The 19,703-nt window shown below is 39.0% G+C and overlaps 1 protein-coding gene, 1 long non-coding RNA gene and 1 other non-coding gene across 3 annotated transcripts; 2 read left to right on the top strand and 1 right to left on the bottom strand.

Annotated features, from left to right (window-relative positions):
* Positions 1 to 520: 520 nt before the first annotated feature.
* GLRX5 (glutaredoxin 5) lies at positions 521 to 11,862 on the bottom strand. Its single transcript, XM_021005070.2, has 2 exons — positions 11,486 to 11,862; positions 521 to 1,209 (listed from the first exon to the last, which is right to left on the bottom strand). Exons 1-2 carry the CDS (start codon positions 11,775 to 11,777, stop codon positions 1,031 to 1,033), a joined length of 471 nt encoding a protein of 156 aa, XP_020860729.1. The 5' UTR covers positions 11,778 to 11,862; the 3' UTR covers positions 521 to 1,030.
* Positions 11,863 to 12,431: 569 nt separating this feature from the next.
* LOC144455959 (uncharacterized) lies at positions 12,432 to 17,981 on the top strand. The gene is made up of 3 exons (XR_013484861.1): positions 12,432 to 12,673; positions 13,688 to 13,827; positions 15,664 to 17,981. It is a non-coding gene; the product is annotated as an uncharacterized LOC144455959 (long non-coding RNA).
* Positions 14,548 to 14,821, top strand: LOC144456047 (small Cajal body-specific RNA 13). The gene has a single exon (XR_013484953.1).
* Positions 17,982 to 19,703: the final 1,722 nt, after the last annotated feature.

Below are 19,703 nucleotides of genomic sequence, written 5' to 3' on the forward strand. Positions count from 1 at the left end.
AATAATGAGATTTTTTACCTTGTTCCAGGAGAGAAATCACTATTCGCAAGTATAGTATTTATATTTTTTTTAAAAAACTAACAGCAAGAGAAAACATTGAGAAGTAGTGTGGTATAGTGAAAATAATACTGGATATAGAATCAAGTTAAGACCTGGGTCTGAATCCAACCTATGACACTTACTAGCTATGTGACCATAGGTAAGTCACAATTCCTGACTCTATTTCCTCACCTCTAACATGTACCTAATGATAACTGTAGTACCTAAAGCTCAAAAGATTATTACAAGGAACAAATAAGATAAAATACATAAGTGTGTTTTGTGAACCTTAAAACTGTATTTTTATGAATCAATGAAAATATTAAAGGTTATGGGCAACAGTAATACTTTCAACTGGTATTTCTACTCAGGAAGTACAATTCATTCAATGTGGACATTATAAATGGTCCATTTACTTTTACTATTAACATCAAAGTACAATACACAATAAACAAAAAGATGTGAAAGCTTCACCAAAAAGAACCTTTTACATAGGTTGGCAGTTTCTTTTATTTCTTATAAAAAAACCAAAACAAAACCAGCAGTCATCATTGTTTACCTTGTCCATCATTTTCCTTAAAAGGGCTACATATGTTTCCTTTGGATTTTATAGAGTGACACATACTTAGAAATCAATAATAATGATGATAATTGACTAGGATGACTCAAAATCTTTTGGTTTACTCTTGCAATGAGCAAAGAGTATAAGACAATAAAAGAATGATTTTTTTATATCTGTCTCAAAACATAATATTCAATTATTACAGTACGGTTGTTATAATTAAATTCACAACAGAATATCCTTAGCCTAAAACACCAGACAGAAACTAAAATCACTTCAATACTGTTTAGTGTCAGTACAAAGAGCTGCCTTCCTAAAAAAGTGAGAACAAAAACCAGTAAGGCTGTTCTGGTAACTAGTCTTTGACACTAAAAAGATTTTACTTCCAGTCACAGAGCACTCTTCTTAAAGAGGATTCTTGCAGGCTTTTTATTTTGAGTCTTGATCAGTCTCTGTATCTAAAAGTGCTGATCGAATTCCCAACTTTTTCAGTTCTTCCACTAGATCTCCATTTTGATGCATCTGGAGGAGGATATCACAACCACCAACAAATTCACCATTAAGGTACACCTGAGGTATGGTTGGCCAGTTGGAATAGTCTTTAATGCCTATGATGAAAAGGAAATAAAGATAAATATTAATCTTTTGGAAAGATAAGATTTTTTCCCTACACCTCCTTATACAACCCTTACTTCACAGAGACCTGAAACATACAGCCCACATCTATTCTGAGAAACCAGGTTTATAAAGGTTATATCTGCCAGTCTGGGTTTGAATAGTAATAAAATCTCACACGATTCATTTAGAAAATAAGTGTTTCTTAACATTGGCTGAAAAATAACATAGGGTAATACGACTTTCAACAAGTCACTTCTCTTTCTGTTTCCTTATTTATAAAAAGAGGTGATTTGACAAAAATGCCCTCTAACATCTCTGCCAATTCCAATATTCTTCAAGTCTAAAGCCCCAAGGTTAAATTTCTCATGATGTTCTATTTCACTCAGGGCCAGTTAGTGTAACTGGTCACAGCATGTTGTTAATGAAGTTTAGGTTTGAATCCCATGCTCAATTAACTTCAGAGAGAGAAAAATTCACTTCCATAGCTCTAACTGTATCCAATCAATTCATTCACAAGAGATTCCACATAGTATGAGGATGGCTTTTGCCAATGGTGAAAAAACAACTCAAAGCACCTATCCACATGATGGCAGATCAATAACATCATTGATGTAGACAATGACTAATCCAGAAGTTTATTCTTAAACTAGAAACAGAAGTGACTGACCACTGAAATAAACTACAGGTTGCCTGGACTTAAGAGGAAATAATGAAAATCTGGGAAGCAGAATACAAGCCTGCCAATTATTCAAACATTTGGTGTAGCTCCCCCGACCTTTTTTTCCCCCAAGCAGAACAGCTAATAACTTCCTAATTTGGTTTTATGGCAATAATTTCATTCATGAAATTGGAGGAACCAAAAAAAGGTAAATTCTATCATGGACTTGATGGAAATAACAGAACACAAATAACTAGCTGGTAGTTGACAAGATAAATAAAAAGAAAAAGACACTAAGACAGCACCTAGCTACCCATAATGCGATTAAGAGTCACCTGTTTCATATGAACTACATCCTTGAGAATGAAAGGATGGACACATGTGATCGCTGAGCTACTGGAAGTAACATCTGAAAGAATACAGAAAATGGGAGAGGGTACAAGACTGGAGAATAGCAAATGTCCTGATTCTGAATAAGGGGGGGTAGGGGAATAGTATCTGCAAACTGTCAGTTCACCATTAACTAGACTTCAATTTCTGAGAAAATTTTAGAAAGGATTATTAAAAGGATAACTTTAAAGTGAAGAGATAATGCTGGAGTAGCTGTACTTCCTGTTTTGCCAGGATCACTAAACTAGTAAATGAGGGGAATACTACGCATAAGTAGAGAAAGACTTTAATGAGGTAATTCATAGTCCTCTCATGGAGAGAATACATGAGACAACAATCAGATGAGTTCAGAACCTGTTGGATGACTAGGTTCAAAGAGCAGCTGTTCATGGTTCAATGTCAGTGTGACGGCAGGTCTCCAGTGAGGTGTGCTAGAAATCTGTGATTTCCCCAACGATGTTTAACAGTTTATTAATGACGTGGAGAAAGGCGTATATGACATTCTCACCAAATCCGCAGATGACTCAGAGTTAGAATGGATAGGTGACACAATGGACAACAGAACCAGGATCCAAAACTACCCTAACCTTAGGTTATCAAGAGAATCAAGAGAAATGTAAAATCTTGCACATGGGTACAAAAATTCAACTTCACAAGTACAAAATGGGGGAGGCACGGTTAGGCAGCAGTTGTTCTGAAAAACATCTGAGGGTTTTGGTGGACTGTGTGCTCAATGTAAGTCAGCAATATCATGTGGTGACCAAAAAAGTTAATTCAACCTTGGGCTGCATTCAGAGTAGCACAGCTTCCAGGAACAGGGAGATGACAGCCCCACTATACTCTGCAATCATCAGACTTATCTGCGTCCAATTATGGAAGTCACAGTTTAAGGACGTTAAACTACAGTATCTACTATAAGGGGACAACAAGGCTGGTAATGATCCTTGAGTCCATCTAAACCATATGAAGACTAATTTAAGGAACTGGGGATGTTTAGCCTGGAAAAGAGAAGACTCACAGGGAGCATGATAGCTGTCATTTGCAGAATTTGTTCTGTTTTACCAGAGGGCCAAACCAAAACTTCCCAACAATTAAGACTTAGGCTGCTTCTAAAAAGTGTTAGGTTCCTCCTCATTGGAAGTCTTTAAGCAGAGGCTGGATAACCATTTGTCTGGTATGTAACAATAGGACACAAAGAATGGGTGCTAAAGCCCTTTTGAATTCTCAAATTCTGTGAGGACAGGAAATGTTGCCTTTCCAGAATGTAAAGGATTACTCTTGGGTAGTGAATTCCCCCACCCTGGCCTTGCCATTTTATTCCTGATCTCTTCAATTACTAAATCAAAGATGAAATGTATTTTTATAGTAAACATATCCAGAACACAAATATCAAAATTAATCTGCGCTGGCCACAAATAAAAATGAAATTTGATCAAAAAAATGGCAAAATGATATCATTAATTCTAATAGGTGACAGGCATTTTGAAACATTTTAAAAGGATACCCAAAAAAGGCCAAGAGATTCCACAAGAAAAAACACATCAGGAAAATAAAGCATGTGGAACTTTATTGCTTGGTCCTTGGATCTTTGCTATGGTAACATAAACTAAAGTTTCATACTTAATTTCTTCTAAGAAATTAAAAATATCCAATAAAATACCTGAAATTGTTACTGTAAATAGTCATCCCAACATATTTTTCTCTTTTAAAAAAAATGACATTTTAAAAACATGATTATTTTGCTATAAATTCCTATAACAAGAAAGGCTTCCAAATGCTTTATCTTTCTCCAGCAGGCCCTCAAATTCTAAGAAATGGCTCAAAAGGCTACATGCACTTAGAACATACCACTAAGTTCCTGGGAAAGAATGTCTGCAAGCTGTCTTAATGTAACTGTAAACATGATAGGTAAAAGTTTCCTGACGAAGCAATCTATCACTGTTTAGCTCAATTTTGATACTGTATAAATACAGCTTAGAAGAGCTTAAAATTTCTGACACATATTTTTTCTGCAACATGCCCCCCACTGCCTATGACTTTTCTTGCTTCTTGCCTCTCGACTCCTCTATCTTCTGGAGAACAGGAAAGAATCTGGTTTATGTTTGTGGAGAAAAAAATGCATAACTAATAAAGTAATAAGCACACAAAAAGGTGACGACGGTGGTGATGTACATATTTGAGAGAGGTCATAATAATCAAATAAAGGTTCTGTTTCCAGAAGTTCATGAAGGTGATAAAGGGTTCTCTGCCCCACTTCCCTCAGTTTTTCTTTTTCTGAAAAAGAATAATTTCTTTCCAGGTAGCTATATATTAGAATTTATTTTTTAAAATATGATACCATCCCTATGCCTTTTAACTTTATGACACTTATGGCAGGAATGAAGTTAAAAATGGTTCATGAAAGAGAAACATTTCACTTTCTGGAGCCAACAGTTACTACAAATGACATATATTAGAAAATAATAATTTATTTAAAGCTCAAATACTTATTCTCAACTAATTTAGCTTCTTAAAATTTTCAGGAAGTAACCCTATATCAGAGTAATTTTTTCTGAGTAAGAAAGTAAGCTGCTTTCATTAAGTCATTTTTACTGTTTAAGTTTAAGCCTACTGCCCTCAGTACTTAAATTGTCCTCTCCTTTGCTAAAGATCAGAAGAATTAACAGGAAAAAACAATTAACCCAAATGAGAGGCTAGTTACAAATTTCCTATTTTCAAATTATTAGAGAGAAGGAGATTACAGATTGCATGGTATTCCTTATTATCTATAAGAATAAATTGAAATTTAAATTGGGACTTTTTTTTTCAAACTATATTGACCACCACTTGTGTCTTGCCTAAAAACCAATGAACACAGAAATAGTTCTGTCTTAACAGTTTGTTATGGCATATTCTTGATAGCTGTTCAAGGTGCCAACCAGCTGATAACTTATCAGGATTGAAAAGACTTAACTACTTTTCACATATGGTATACTGAATACAATTTTATGTTACTTGATCTGCAACCCCAGGTAAGGGGATTTTTGAGCGTTCCCCTCCTTGAAAGCATGTTCTTTTCCCATTTAAAAAAGTATGATGAATTTAGAGAAAGTTAAGGTAATAACTAATCATTTTCCCCCTAAAGAGTGCTAAAAGTAAAAAGAAAGCTTAGTTAGCAAAGTTTAAATTTTAAAATAAAAGCAAATCACATTTCATCCACAGTTCATAATATAAACACTTAATCACCCCTTCTCTAACATTTCATTTTTCAAAATAACACCACACCAATTGACTGTCAATATTTCCATATAATTACAGAACGGATATAAACCTGTAGTAGTCCACACATGAAAATTAGTTATGAGCCATAAAAAGAGAAAACATTCAAAGTAATATTCAATGATTGGACTGAACAGTAAATGTTGTCTTAATTTGATGAGCATTAATTAGATCAGAAAAATAAAATGTTTCTCGAAAAGCTCTTTGCTGATGGTTTTAAAAATAAATCTATTGATCTACAAACTTGTGAGTCAAGTAAGTCAAGTTACAAATCTAAATTGAAATGAAGACTGAATTCAGTGTTGAAATCATTGAAGACGGGAGAGTACCCAGGTTGTTTAATATGATTGTGACATGATAGGAAAAAAAGTAGTATAAGATGGCAAAGAAGAGAGAATTGTAAGTAAGAGCAACAGAGCTGCTCTAAACAGCTAGAAAAACCTGTGAGTAACAAGCAAGGGAAGGGAAGAAACTGTGAAATCAACACAATGGAAGAAAATTTTCACACTCATGGCCAGAGACAGAGCAGGGGACTAGAGGGACCACTAGTCAATCACTTACATCCTTATGTGCCACTCACATAAGTATTTATCAGTTTTAAACAAGTTTTTTTTCCCCTTAAAAACTTTCAATATCACAAGGGGGTGATATATCTAGATAGCAATTCATCTGAAAAAGATCATGAAGTTTTAGTGGACTGCAACCTCAACACCAGTCAACAGGGTTAACATGGCAACCTGGAATGCTACCACAACCTTAGACTGACTGCTTCGTCTGCCCAAGCTACATGTCATCTGGTTACCACATTTCAGGAAGGCCAATGGCAAGCTGGAGAACTTACCTGGAATGGGACAACCAGAATGGTGAAGGCCCTGAGATCATGCTAAATGAGGCCTGGATGGAGAATCTGGGAACACAGGATTATATATTTAGGGCCAGAGGCCATCAAGTCTACTATCCCTTCATTTTGCAGAAAACTGAAGCAAAGGGAGGTTAAATGATTTGCCCATGATCATAAAGGTAATAGAGCTGGGTTCCAAATTAGATTTTCCTGGCCAAGGCCAGTAGTACACGAGAGCTGTCTTCAAGTTTCTGCATGGTACCCAAAATATAGCAAGAAGAGCAAGGGACAGAAATTAACAGAAAGAAGTTAACATTCTCACAATGTAAGGATTAAATACCTAGCAATTAGAACTATTCAAAGTGGAATGAACTACCCTGGAAGGTAGGGAATGCCCCTTGCAAGAGGTCTTTGAGCAAAGGTTAGAAGATTATTTGTTGGGGATGTTGCAGATGGAACCTTTTTCATGTACAGGTTGATCTCTGAGGTCCCTAGAGATTCTGCAATCATGAAAAACAAACAGAAAATGTTTATAAATCAAAAATTTTAAAACATGCCCAAAATTCCTCTTATGGCACATTTATTTTCCTCATGGACTCATGTGACATCTTAAAAAAGGCTCAATCAATTAAGAGATAGAGTTCTTAAGAATAATTCTGGAAGGACACACTTAAGGACTTAAAGAAATTTTAAGAAATTTCTAAAACATGTCTGTGTGAAGTCCTTTTGGAGTATAACTGCCTTGAATTTCTGAAAGCTGCTGAAGAGGCTGAAAAGAAGTCTAATCAAACAAATATATTTTCTTCTATTCATAAATATTTCTCATGACACCAAGTATTCATCATACGAAGTGACGATTATGTGTAATTTTAAAAAAAAGCTTGAAAGAATGAAATGAAATAATGACAATTTAGCATGGCACACAAAAATAGCCAGCAACAGGATACTAATTATTACATGTAGCATATAATCTAGGGGAAGTAACTGGAGGGAGACTTTGAGACCTGAAACTGACAGATTGGCTTGGCTACATAAATGAGTTTATTTACCGAAATACCTTTCAAAACCAAATCAAGGGCAGCTAGGTGGCACAGGAGATAGAGCTCCAGCCCTGGAGTGAGGAAGACCCGAGTTCAAACCCGGCCTCACATACATGACATTTACTAGCTGTGTGACCCTGGGCAAGTCACTTAACCCCAACTGCCTCATACACACACACACACACACACACACACACACACACACACACACACACACACAAACCTAAATAATCTAACAAACTGAGATTATTGCATTGCATCTGCATAAACTAACTCATTAAAAGCAGGAGAAAATGAGCTGTTCTTTCTTCTAAACCAGGGATGGGGAACCTGCTGCCTGGAGGACACTTGTGGCCCTCTAGATCCTCAAGTGTGGCCCTTTGAGTGAATCCAAACTTCACAGAACAAATCCTCTTAAGGATTTAGGGCCAAATTTGAGGACCTAGAGGACCACATGTGGCCTCCAGGCCGCAAGTTCCCCATCTCTGTTCTTGACCTTAGCAATTTGCAGGTTTGAAGAACTTCAACATCTGAGATTTCCTAGATGTGGGCACTCTCATCACTGACACATCAAAACCCTTCCATGCTTTAGAAAAATGTTTTATGAGATGCTGAGGCCAAAAAATTCTATTGCCTGGTTACTGATCTGGTGGTGAGCTGCTCTGAACCAACTGTTATGGTATAGTTTATAGTAATGGATTTGGAGTCATATGTGTGTTCAAATCTTAACTCTACCACTTATTATCTGTATGTTCTTCTGCATGTCACTTTATTTCTCTAGTCCTTAGTTTCCTTATCTGTAAAATAGGGCTGGTACTTATACTATGTTTATTGTGATATCCAAATGGGATAGTTTATATAAGTGCTCTCTATATGGTAGTATATCGGCTATAATTTACATATTAGCCAGCTTGGTCTTCATACAAGTCCAGTACTGGGCCCATATTCAAAACTTGATCAGCTTTGCCAGAAACTGTACTCCAATAGGTCAGCATGCATTTATTAAACATCAGAATATATCAGGCATCATGCTGAGTGCTGGGGAAACAAAGGAAAGTTTAAAAAACCCCAGCCTCTTCCCTCCAGGAACTCACATTCTAATGGAGGACAGAGCATATAAAAATAACTAGGATAGATAAGATAGATGATAGATAGATATATACATACATGTGTGTATTATGTTTGTATATGTATATATGTAAATACATATATAGTAAATAAAACGCAATCTCAGAGGGGAAGGCAATATAGCTATTGGAGAACCAGGAAAGGCTTCCTGTAAAAGCTGGGATTTAAGCTGAGTCTTAAAGGAAGCCAGGAAAACTAAAAGGCAGAGGAGAGAAAAGACAGCAATCCAGGTATGGGGTGCAAAAACATGGATGTGGGAGACATTGTGATGTGTGAGCAATGGTAAACAGGCCACTGCAGCTTACTGTAGAATATGTGGAGAGGAGCAAAGAAGACTTGAATGATAGCATGGGGCCAGGCTGTGAAAAGCTTTAAATGCCAGGTTAATTTATATTTGATCCTGGAGGCGAAAAGAAAACCACTGGAGTTTGCTGAGGAATGGGGGTGGGGGTGGAGAGGGGTGGTGTGGCAAGGGCAAACCTAAACTTTAAGAAAATCACTTTCAAAACAGTGTAGAGGATGGACTGGAAGGGAGAAACTTGAGGCAGGGAGACCAAACAGAAGGTTATTTCAACAACATATTTTAATAATATTAAGATAGTTTAATTTGGAATATGATAAAACACACATTAAAGTTCTTTGGGGAGTCCTCAATATTTTTTTAGAGTGTAAAGGTATCCTGAAACCAAAAAGGTGAGAGCTGTCCTCATAGAGCCTAGTGTCTTGTGGTACCATAGTTAATGGGCATGTTACAGATGAAAATCCAGAAAAGGAGACTAAGAGAGAATGTTCAGATGGGTAGAACCAGGAGAAAGTAATGCAAAGTAATGCAATTAGGGAGAGAATGCCATAGATGATCAAGTGCCAAATGCTGCAAAGAAGTTAAGAAAAATGAGGATTTCAAAAAGGTATTTAGAATTGGCAAATTAAAAATCAACAGAGTAGTTTAAGTTGAATGAATCAAGTGAGAGGAAAGGAAGCAAAGCTATTTAGTGTAGACAGCTTTCTCAAGGAGTTTAGCCAAGCACTTGGCAGGCACAGTAGGATCAACTGAGGGTATTGTAAGGAAAGGAGATATTTTGTAAGCACAGGGGAAGGATGAGTCTTGAAGGAAGCCAGGATGCGGAAATGAGGAGGAAGAGTATCTGAGGCATGGGGGGACAGTAAGAGAAAAGCTACACAGTTGGGAAATTGTGTCATAGTCAAAAAACAACAAGAAGGCCAGTGTTGGAAAGGAGTAAAGTCTAAGAAGACTGGAAAGGTAAGAAGGGGTTAGGTTGTGAAGGGCTTTAAAAGACAGAGAATTTTTATTTGAATACTGGAGGTAAGGGAGAGCCACTGGAGGTGATGGAGGTGGAGGGCAATATGGGAAGACCTATTCTTTACAAAGATCACTTTGACAGGTAAGTGAAGAACCACCTTCTGAAGACATGAGGCAGAGAAACAAATCTGCTCAGGATATTGTAGTAGTCCAGGTGATGAGGACCTGGCAACTCTGAAAAAAGCAGACATACAGAAGAGATGCAGTGAATGTTGAAATGTCAAAATTTGGTAAGACTGTGTGAGATGAGTTCAAGTCAGAAGTAACATAGCTTTCCAGTTTTATTTCACAGAGTTCTCCTCTACATAGTCTTCATTCTAGGCAAACTGGAACATTAACTAGCTCTTTCCGGAACTCAGCATTCTAGTTTTTACAGGATTGCAGATATAGGACTGGAGGAAGGGCTGAAAGTGAACTAAGGCCCAGAGGGGTTCAGTGACTTGCCAAAGTGTTATTATGTAGTAAGGAGTAAATTTGAGATTTGAGCCCAGGTCCACTCAAATTGCAGTATTCTTTCCACTATGTTGTGCTGCATTTCTTTTCCATGCCTTTGAAAAGGTTATCTCCCATGCTGGAATGAATTCCCTCTTTATTTCCATTACTCCACATTTTATCTTTCTTCAAGGTTCAACTCAGGAACCACTTTCTCCAAGAAGCTTGCCTGGATCCCTCTACCATTTACTTTTCTGTATATGTTTCGACTCTCAATAGGATGTAAGCTCAAGAATGGAGACCGTCTTATTTTTTGCATTTGTATCGCCACTACCTAGCACAGTCCCATACAAAGTAGTTGTTTAACAACTGTGTTGTTAGATACCATAACTGAGATCACAAACATAACTTAAGAACTTTCTGCTTTGCTAGTGTAATTATACTAAAACTAGTAGGTCATACATCATATAAATAACAGACTTAGAGTAGGGCTCAGTGAAACTAAAAGTAAAAGGCTGATGAAACACGAAATTGCAAGTTCCATAAAGGCAGTATACTTCCTCTTGCTTTAAAAAAAATCTTTCCCAGTGTTTAGCATTAATAGTAATAATAATAATAAAATAATAACAGCTAGTATTCCAGATAGTGCTTACTACATGGCGGGAACATTACTAAGCACTTTACAATTATGATCTCATCTGATCCACAAAACAATCCCCGGAGTTAGATTTACAGATGAGAAAACTGAGGCTCCGACGGGTTTAAGTGATTTGACCAGGGTCACACACACAGCTGTGTCTGCGGCCCCATCTGAACTTCGATCTCTCCTAGGTCCCGAGCCCGGGGTTCCTCGGATTTGCCGTATCAGCATGGAGGCAGCACCAAGTTGTGAAGCAACAACTTAACTGTCTTTCTGTTGGCGAAGTCCCAACGACTTCGGATGAACAACATGCGGCATGCATGCAATTACCATGCAGCCAGAAAACAGGACGAACAAACGCTTCACGCAGAGAACCCCCAGACTGCGCGAGGTTGGGGTCCCGAACCCCGCCCCTCCCCCAGCGCACTGGACGCGGACACCCTCCTCTTCACCCCCTCCCATTCCGGAAGCTTATCAATGCCCCGCCGCTCCCGTGAGAGCGAGAAGCCCGGGGCAGGGAGGAAGGAGCCCCGCTCGCGACCTCCGACCCCGTCTGACCTTGACGGAGGTCGGGATCCTCCAGCACGTCGTAGGCCGCGTAGTCGGCGACGCCGTGCAGCCGCAGGATCTGCACCACGGCGTTGCTGAAGCCGCACTGGGGCTGCTGGGGAGTCCCCTTCAAAAACACCACCACCTTGTCCTTCTTCACGAGAGCGTCAAGATGCTCCCTGGAGGCCGAGCCCGACCCTCCAGGGCCCGAGCTCCAAGTCCGCAGTGCCGGGCCCCGCAGGAGGACCCCGCGCCCCAAGTGGAGCAGAGCTGCAGACGCTCGGCCTAAAGACCCGCTCATCTCCCGCAACCAATCGTTCTCCCGGCCCAGGACAATCTTGTAAAACCGTTCCTTGGTCCGAGCACCCGCGCCTCCTCGTCCCGCCCCCCCAGCTGCGGCCCCATTGGTCAAAGATTTGAGAACTAATGTGGATTGGAAGAATTTTACCTGTCAGCCCTTAGAAACCACCAATCATTTCACTGCGCCCCTTGCCGGGGGCGGGCGGCGGAGGAGAGATGGAGTACGGTCTTTACGCCTTCCACCACGCCCCGCCTTTTTTCTTTCACCTATAGAATATCTATTTTTACGTTGATTGGAGGTCCCAGGTGCCCATCGGTCAGGCTCGCAAGCCAATGATAGGTAACAAGGGAGAATAATGATTTTCCTGCGAAAAAACTAGTTGGCTGGGTTGTTTAGGGGCGGGCTGTGGGAGGATCGAAAAAAACCTGTTTTCAGTTTTAACCAACTCCTCAGGAGGGGCGGGAGGAGGAGGAGGAGCCGGTGGCGACCGCGTTTACGCCATTTCCTGGGACTGTTTCTTCTTCTTCCGGTTGACGATGACTTAGAGTTGTCATGGTAATACGGCCCAGGAGGCCTCGGGCCTGCGGGGCGGGGAGGAAAGGAGGAGAAGAGAGGCGCGTACTCCATCTCCATATCCCTGCAACAAAGGTTGGTAGTTTTCGGGGCCCGGAGGAGGCGGATGGAAGAGCGGGGGACAACGTTCAGCGTGTCTGGACTCCAACGCGGGGGACTGGGCCATCCCCTGACGGCCGCGGTTGGCCTTGCGCGAGGCCGGCCCCTTCTGGCATGCCGCCTTCGTGCGCAAGTTGCGTTGCCCCCTGGCGGTTGGAGCTTCCTTGGAGGCCCAAGAACAGGGTGCTTTCCTCAGGCCCGCGAAGGAGGAACCTTCCGACCCGGTGCGCTGGTCACGTGGCGGGGTCCCCTGGGGCGTGGGGAGGGGCTTAGCTAGGTCTTCCCGATCTTTTGATCGAATCCCTTTCTATTTACAGTTGAACAAACTGAGGCCCACTAACTCAAATCACCACTCTGTTCCAGGACCTCCTCCCCTCCGTCCTGGACCATGGCAGTAGCTTCCCCATTGGTCTCCCTGTCTCCAGCCCTTCCCCTGCTCAGCTGCCAGAATGCTTTTCCTGAACTCTGGGTCTGACGTTGTCGGCTTCAGTAAACGTGGGTGCTTCCCCTCTTGTCTCTCGGATAGACTGTGAAGGAGTTTTAACTTGCCCCAACCTGTCTTCCTCCTTATGTAGTACTCTCCATAGCGCCCCCAGACTTGCTTTCTTTCTGCTCAGCTCTCATCTCCACGCCTTTGCACAGACTCCCCCCCCACCGTGCCCAGAATCCACTCCGTCACCTTCACCTCCTAGAATCCCTCGCCTCAAGCATCACCTGAATGAAGCCTTTCCTGACTCTCGAAAGTTACTAGTGCTATCCTTCCCTCCTTTGTATTTAGTTAACTCTGTATTTGTTTTGGACACGTTTATTCTTTATGTGTATTTCTGTGTGACCACGTATCCACACATAATAAATAATGAACATATAACCAATAAATATAGAGAGATATCTGTATAGAGAAATACATGTTGTTTCTCCTGATTGAATGCAAATTCCTTTATAGCAGGGACTGTTATATTTGCCTTTGTATCTATGACATCTAGCACAGTGCCTGGCACATAGGCAGTTTAATGTTAGCTGACTGATTGAGGTTATGTTCGCAATAAATAACATAGCAGGGGTCTAATGCCAGTCTTATGGCTCCAGAATCAGTGCTCCGTATGCATACTCACTTTCTTTTACTACCATCCCTTCATATCTTCTGGCTGATCAAGTCAAGCCACAAATCTAGCATGGTTCATATTAGAACAGAGCTTCAGATTTTCCTGATCTCTATTTTTAATTTTTATCTTTTTCAGGTTTGAGCAGCAGAGTTTAATTCCAGGAATAAAAATCATAATCATCCCTTTCAAGTTCTCTCACCATTGGAATTAACTCCAAATTGGCCCAGTTATGGAAGAAACATTGAGTAAAAGCAATTGCTGATAGAAAAGGACAGGTATAGATTATTTTTTCACTCTTGTTAATTATTTGGGTTACATGTAACTGTAAAGGTTGTTTTATTTTGTTTGTATTATGTACCCAAGGCCATAAGTGAAACACACAGGAAAGGAACTCCAGAAAAAATAGGGCCTTTTCTGAATTTTTGAACAACAGACATGAGAATTTAAATATATACCACTAATTGATGCAGTTCATAAATTTATTATTCCCTCTTCTGCCTAACATCAATAAGTGATTCTGGGGAAAACAGTTTTAAGTGAAACGGTTTTGGGGTCAGTGCCAAAGGAACATTATTATAAGTGGTCTGTTTATTTACAGATGTCATTCTGTTACCATAAGTGTCTTACTTTGTGCAGTAAGGTGATAGAAGAGAGTCCAGATGAGAAAGGTCTTGAACCCTAGGTCTTCCTGACACCAAGACCAGTGGACCATCAACTATGCTATGCTGCCTTTCAGTTTGGTTATTACTCAATTTCAAGAAACATTTATTAAGGGTCTCTGTGTTCTTGTGAGTGCTTTAGGGGAGAGGGGAAGATAAAAGATTTAGATGAGACAGTACCTACCATAATGGAGCTAGCAGTCTAACAAAGGGCTGTAACTCAGGTATTATTAAGAATACTGTTATGAAGGGACTTGATCAGGGTATTCCAGTAGGATTTTTGTAATCTTTAGTTCATCTCTTAACATTTAAGAGCCTTTACAGAAATGTTTAAATCGTCTGCAGTCTTGGAATGCTCTGGGTTGTTTGTGCCCCTGAGTACACCTGACTTGCAGAAAGAACATATTCCAGAGGAAGCTGAGGCATGGCTGTTAAAGGACGAGCAGCATTATGTGCAATATTCCTCTGACATTAACTGAACACTGTTGCCACGGTGATGGTGACCCTTCCATGTCATTATCTATCAACCAACAGTAAGAGAAGCTTTGCAGTCAAGATATTGTTTAGCAAATGGAGAGATTTTTGCTGAACACTAAAAGCTGCTATAAAAATGTTTCAAGCCTCAAATGTTCTTTTGAAAAACATTTTCGTCACACTCGATAACATTTTTGTATCCAAATATGTTAGTGCTGTAAGGGACCTTGGAAATAATCTAGTTCAACCTCCTCATTTGTGCCTGGAGAGATTAAATAACTGCTTAGGTTCATACCTGGATAAGTGGCAAAGCCAGAACTTAGAACTTCAGTCTTAATACTCCACCTCCAGTTATCTTGACCATGTTTTTGTTATTTTTTTAAATATGAAACACTGATTTAACTAGCTTCAAATGCTATTGGCAATTCTTTAATAAGCCCCTTCCTGGAAATTGATTCAAAAAATCTGAAAATGAATTACAGTTTAATTATATTTAATATTTCAAAATTCCTGTTAACGAAGAGTTCTGTGGAGGCAAGCAGGATGGTATAGTATGGGTAGCGTGCTGGGCTTGGAGATCTGGATTCAAATGCTGCTGTTGGGGGTGGGTTGGGAGTGTGCAGAACAAATCACTTAACTTTCATGTGCCTCTTGACAATTGCCTAGAATCATAGCCTTAGGGCTATAAGAGACTTTAGAGGCCATGAGCCCAGCCCAGTGTTCTTAGAAATGAAGAACCTGGGCTACTGAGACTACGTATGTACTGAAAGACATAGTCTCAAATGAATAAGGGTCTACTTATTTACTAAGTCATTGATGAGTTAACTGCCGTAGTGAAAAGACATGCTACACCAGGAATTACTCCTTTGTGTATTTGCATATTCCATCTCTGTCACTCTTGCTTTTGCTGATTTTAGGCAATAAACTATTTAAATTGCTTGGTGTCTTAAGTCATTTTTTGTGCTTTTTCTTTTTCAGGTTCAAATGATGCGGGGTAAATGCAAGGAACAAGTATCAATATATGTAGAATTGCCTGTTGTGCTGAAGCATTACTTTAAGTATATTTCTTTGTTAGAAGGTTATCACTATGGATTTAACATTGTCATCTAGTATATACTTTTTTCCGAGGTAATCTAGTTCATACTTACATTATTATAGCATGATTTCAGCAAATTTAAAGGTAAGGTACATTTTTGGGTTTTTTTGGTTTTTTTGGCTAGGCAATGGGTTTAAGTGACTTGCCCAGCATCACAGAGCTAGTAAGTGTTATGCATCTGAGGCCAGATTTAAACTCAAGTCCTCCTGAATCCAGGGCCAGTGCTGTATCCATTGCACTATCTAGCTGCCCCAATCATTTTTTGTTTTTAAAAAGCATTAGGGATTTTAATTCCTAGAACCCTGAAAATATGTTTTACACAGTATTTTAAAAATTTCAGTGCTATGATTTTGTTGGTGTTTGTATTCCTACCAGTGATAAACATCTCTAAAGTTAGCTGGGAGTTAGGTTGCTGCTTAGAAAATAGAAACAATAGAGCTCCAGCCTTAGAGTCAGGAGGACCTGAGTTCAAATCCAGCCTCAGACACTTGACGCTTACTAGCTCTGTGACCCTGGGCAAGTCACTTAACCCCGATTGCCTCACCATCAAGTAAAAAAAGAAAGAAAAGAAAAGAAAATAGAAACACAGCCTGTCACTATATGTTTACTCTATAAATTAGCCAAATCTCAACTTTACTGAGGATAAAAATGCAAACTTTTTCCACAAAGAGCCTTGGCATTAGGCAGTAAGGAGTAACAGGTCTTTCATAATGGTTAAAAGTAGTTACTTTTTTTTTTTGATTTAAAGTATCAGGTGCTTCTCCTTTATCCATTCGAGGCATGCAGTGGTCAGGAGGAATACTTAAAAAAAAACATTTATAGAGTGCTTTAACATTTTGCAAAGTTCTTTACATAAATTATTTCATTTAGTCCTCACAGCCACCCTGTGACCTATGATGTAAGTGCTATTATTATCTCCATGTCACAGATGAAGGGACTGGCATTCAGGTTAAGTGACTTGACCAGAGTGACATAGTTTATAAATGGTCAAGCTAGGACTTAAACACATATCTTTCTTTTTTAAAAAATTTCAGTTAACAAGTTTTTTTTTAAATTTGATCTTCATTACCTCCCCTTTCAACCTCTGACCTCCCAGAAAGGGTAAGGGAGAACTTTATAACAAATAAGCATAAATATGTAAAGTAAATTCCTAAACAAACAGACCATTTCCTTTGGGGGGGGGGGATTTGAGGTTAAGTGACTTGCTCAGAGTCACACAGCTAGTAAGTGTCAAGTGTTTGGTCTGAGGTCAGATTTGAACTCAGGTTCTCCTAACTTCAGGCCCGTTGCTTTATCCACCGCGCCACCTAGCTGCCCTGAAACAGACCATTTCCAAAAATGCTTGTCTCCTCCTGCATCTCAAGTCCATCACTTCTCAGGGTATGGGTAACTTACTTCATCATTCCTTCTCTGGAATTCTGTGTTGTCATTATATTGATCAGAGTTCTCAAGCCTTTCAAAGTTGTTTATATAATATTAAGTAAGTTGTTCTTCAGAAGGAATATTTAAATGAATCATCTATGAAGAAGACAGAATGAAAGTCCCTGAAAGCAGAGACTTCATTTTTGTCTTTGTATCCCAAGCATCTAGCAGAGTTCCCAAAATGTAGTAGGCACTAAGTAAGTGCTGGTCGAATCAAAGAATACAAGATCTCTGTGTGTAGCTGTATGTCTGTCACCCTCTATATTTTATACATGCTTATCCTCATATCTTTAAATACTTAAAATGGCATAGTTGTCTACAAGAAAGGGAAGGAAATACATTAAACTTGAAGAGTAGCACTCCCTTATGAAAATCCTTTTGATAGTTTAAAATATTTTTGAGATGCTGAAAAGAGAAAGTAGAACTCTTAGCTTGCAGAAAGCTGAGTGGTGATTTGAGAATATGATTAGAAGCAGATAAGCAGAATAAACTGTTCCTGAACCAGACCAAGAAATTTAGATTAAAGTAGATTGGGCTACAAAGAATTTAAGCCACTAAAAATCACTTAAAATGTGTGTATTTGCTGGTTTGTATTACACGATGAAGTCTGGAAATTTGGTAAATAAAAAAAGCGACTGTAGTGTGTGTTCAAAATGTTTCTTCAAATCACCAAACTTTTATGTGTTTTTCAGTATTAAAATTTTTCCCAAGATAGGCTGTATATAACAAATGTATCAATGAATTCTACTCCTAAAATAAAGTTTTCTTGCTACTACTATGTATGCATTCGGTTTTATTGAATACATTTAAAATAGCTAAACTGCATCAAAGTTTGTGACTTCCTTGTGGACAATAAACAAGGCATACTCAAATATCCAAATTTCTCCCCCTTGTGAAGTTAATTCACATTTAATTAATTCAGAAGTTCGAGTCTTTTTATGTCTTCCCCCTCATTCAAAAAGCAAGTTCACAACAGTTGCACTAGAAAATCATTGGCTTAACAGCCACAATTGCCTAATGTTTTCAGTGATAATAGGAATGTGCATCTGCTTGGATTACATGGCTAAAGTTGACACTATGCAGAATACTTTGACTACCCTAGCTAAAATAGGATGTGTGGTCTGCTAGTTCACAAACAGGGATGGTCCTGAATATATACATGCCTAGATTATTTTTAATGGTTTCAATATGAGATATCTTAAATGAATGTTTTAAAAAGTGGGAGAGGGCCCACCCACTGTTAGGTGTTCTTAAGTTTCTTTGTGTCGTGGACCTCTTTGGTACTCTGGTGAAGCCTGTGTAGCCCCTTTATCAGAATGTTTTTAAAAGCGTATTCTAAGTGTAAAATGCATAGGATTACAAAGGAAACTAGTTCTGTTTAAATACAGTTAAAATAGGTTTTTTTACAAACCAAGTTCATGGAACCCAAGTTAAGAACCCTTCCTTTAAGGCTTTAGCTTTTGTGCTTTGTAATATAAAATTAGAAACATCATTTGAATTTTAATTACCTCTTCCTGCCAAGAAAATTTTACTATAACTCTTATCTGTACTACAGATCTATGTGAGTGAAAACAAGTATTTCCTACAACTTGTACTGCCTTTAATAGTTGTATGACTTCAGCTTTCAGGAAGGAAGGGAGGATTTATGGCACCTTAGGTCCACTTCTCCGTTCTTTCCACCAGAAATGTGACCGTGTAAAGTCACATGAAATATATGATTAGAGATGAGTCATTTTAGCATTTATCATTGGACTAGAAATTAAGAGAATCCAGATCTCAGTGCAACCATTTATAAATAAAGACCTTTTATAACAGGTTTTTTTAAGCTGGGGTTCTCCGGCCTATGGAGAAATTTTAGGGAGTCCATTACCTGGATGGGAAAAAAGTTACATCTATATTTTCACTAACCTCTAAGATTTCCTTCAGTTATGAACGTAGGCAACAAACTACGATTCTGAGAAAGGATCCATAGCCTTCACCAGACTGCTGTAAGGGTCCATGACACAAAAAAGTTAAGAACCCTCATCTTAAGAGGATTCAAGTATTCTATCATATGTTAGGAACTTGGATTGTAGGAACACGACTGAGGAGACCTGTGTTATAATCTTAACTCTGCTGCTAACTAGCTGTGTGAAGAAACGTGGGTAAATTCATTTATACTTTCACTGAGCCTCAGTTTCTACATCCCTGAAATGATTAGGTGATCTTTAAAGTTTCTTTCAGCTCTAAAATTGACTGTAAAGGTAAAGTTGTTTCTCGTCTTTCCCATTTTGCTTGGCTTTTTTTTCTTTTTAAAATTTAAATGCAGTTCTTAACAGGTTATAAGGCATTACCTTATAACTTGAACCCAAATCTCCTTCTAAATTCAGTGCTTTTCTCACTTTACCAGTTTGTCTCCGGTTGGATTGTGAGCCGCATGAGATGCACAAAGACCAACACAATTAATTAGGAGAAATTAGAAAGCACTGCAGAACAGTGCAGAGCACCTCAGATGAGATTA

Source organism: Phascolarctos cinereus, unplaced genomic scaffold (assembly GCF_003287225.1).
Source record: "Phascolarctos cinereus isolate Bilbo 61053 unplaced genomic scaffold, phaCin_HiC Scaffold_2;HRSCAF=192, whole genome shotgun sequence".
NCBI lineage: Eukaryota > Metazoa > Chordata > Mammalia > Diprotodontia > Phascolarctidae > Phascolarctos > Phascolarctos cinereus.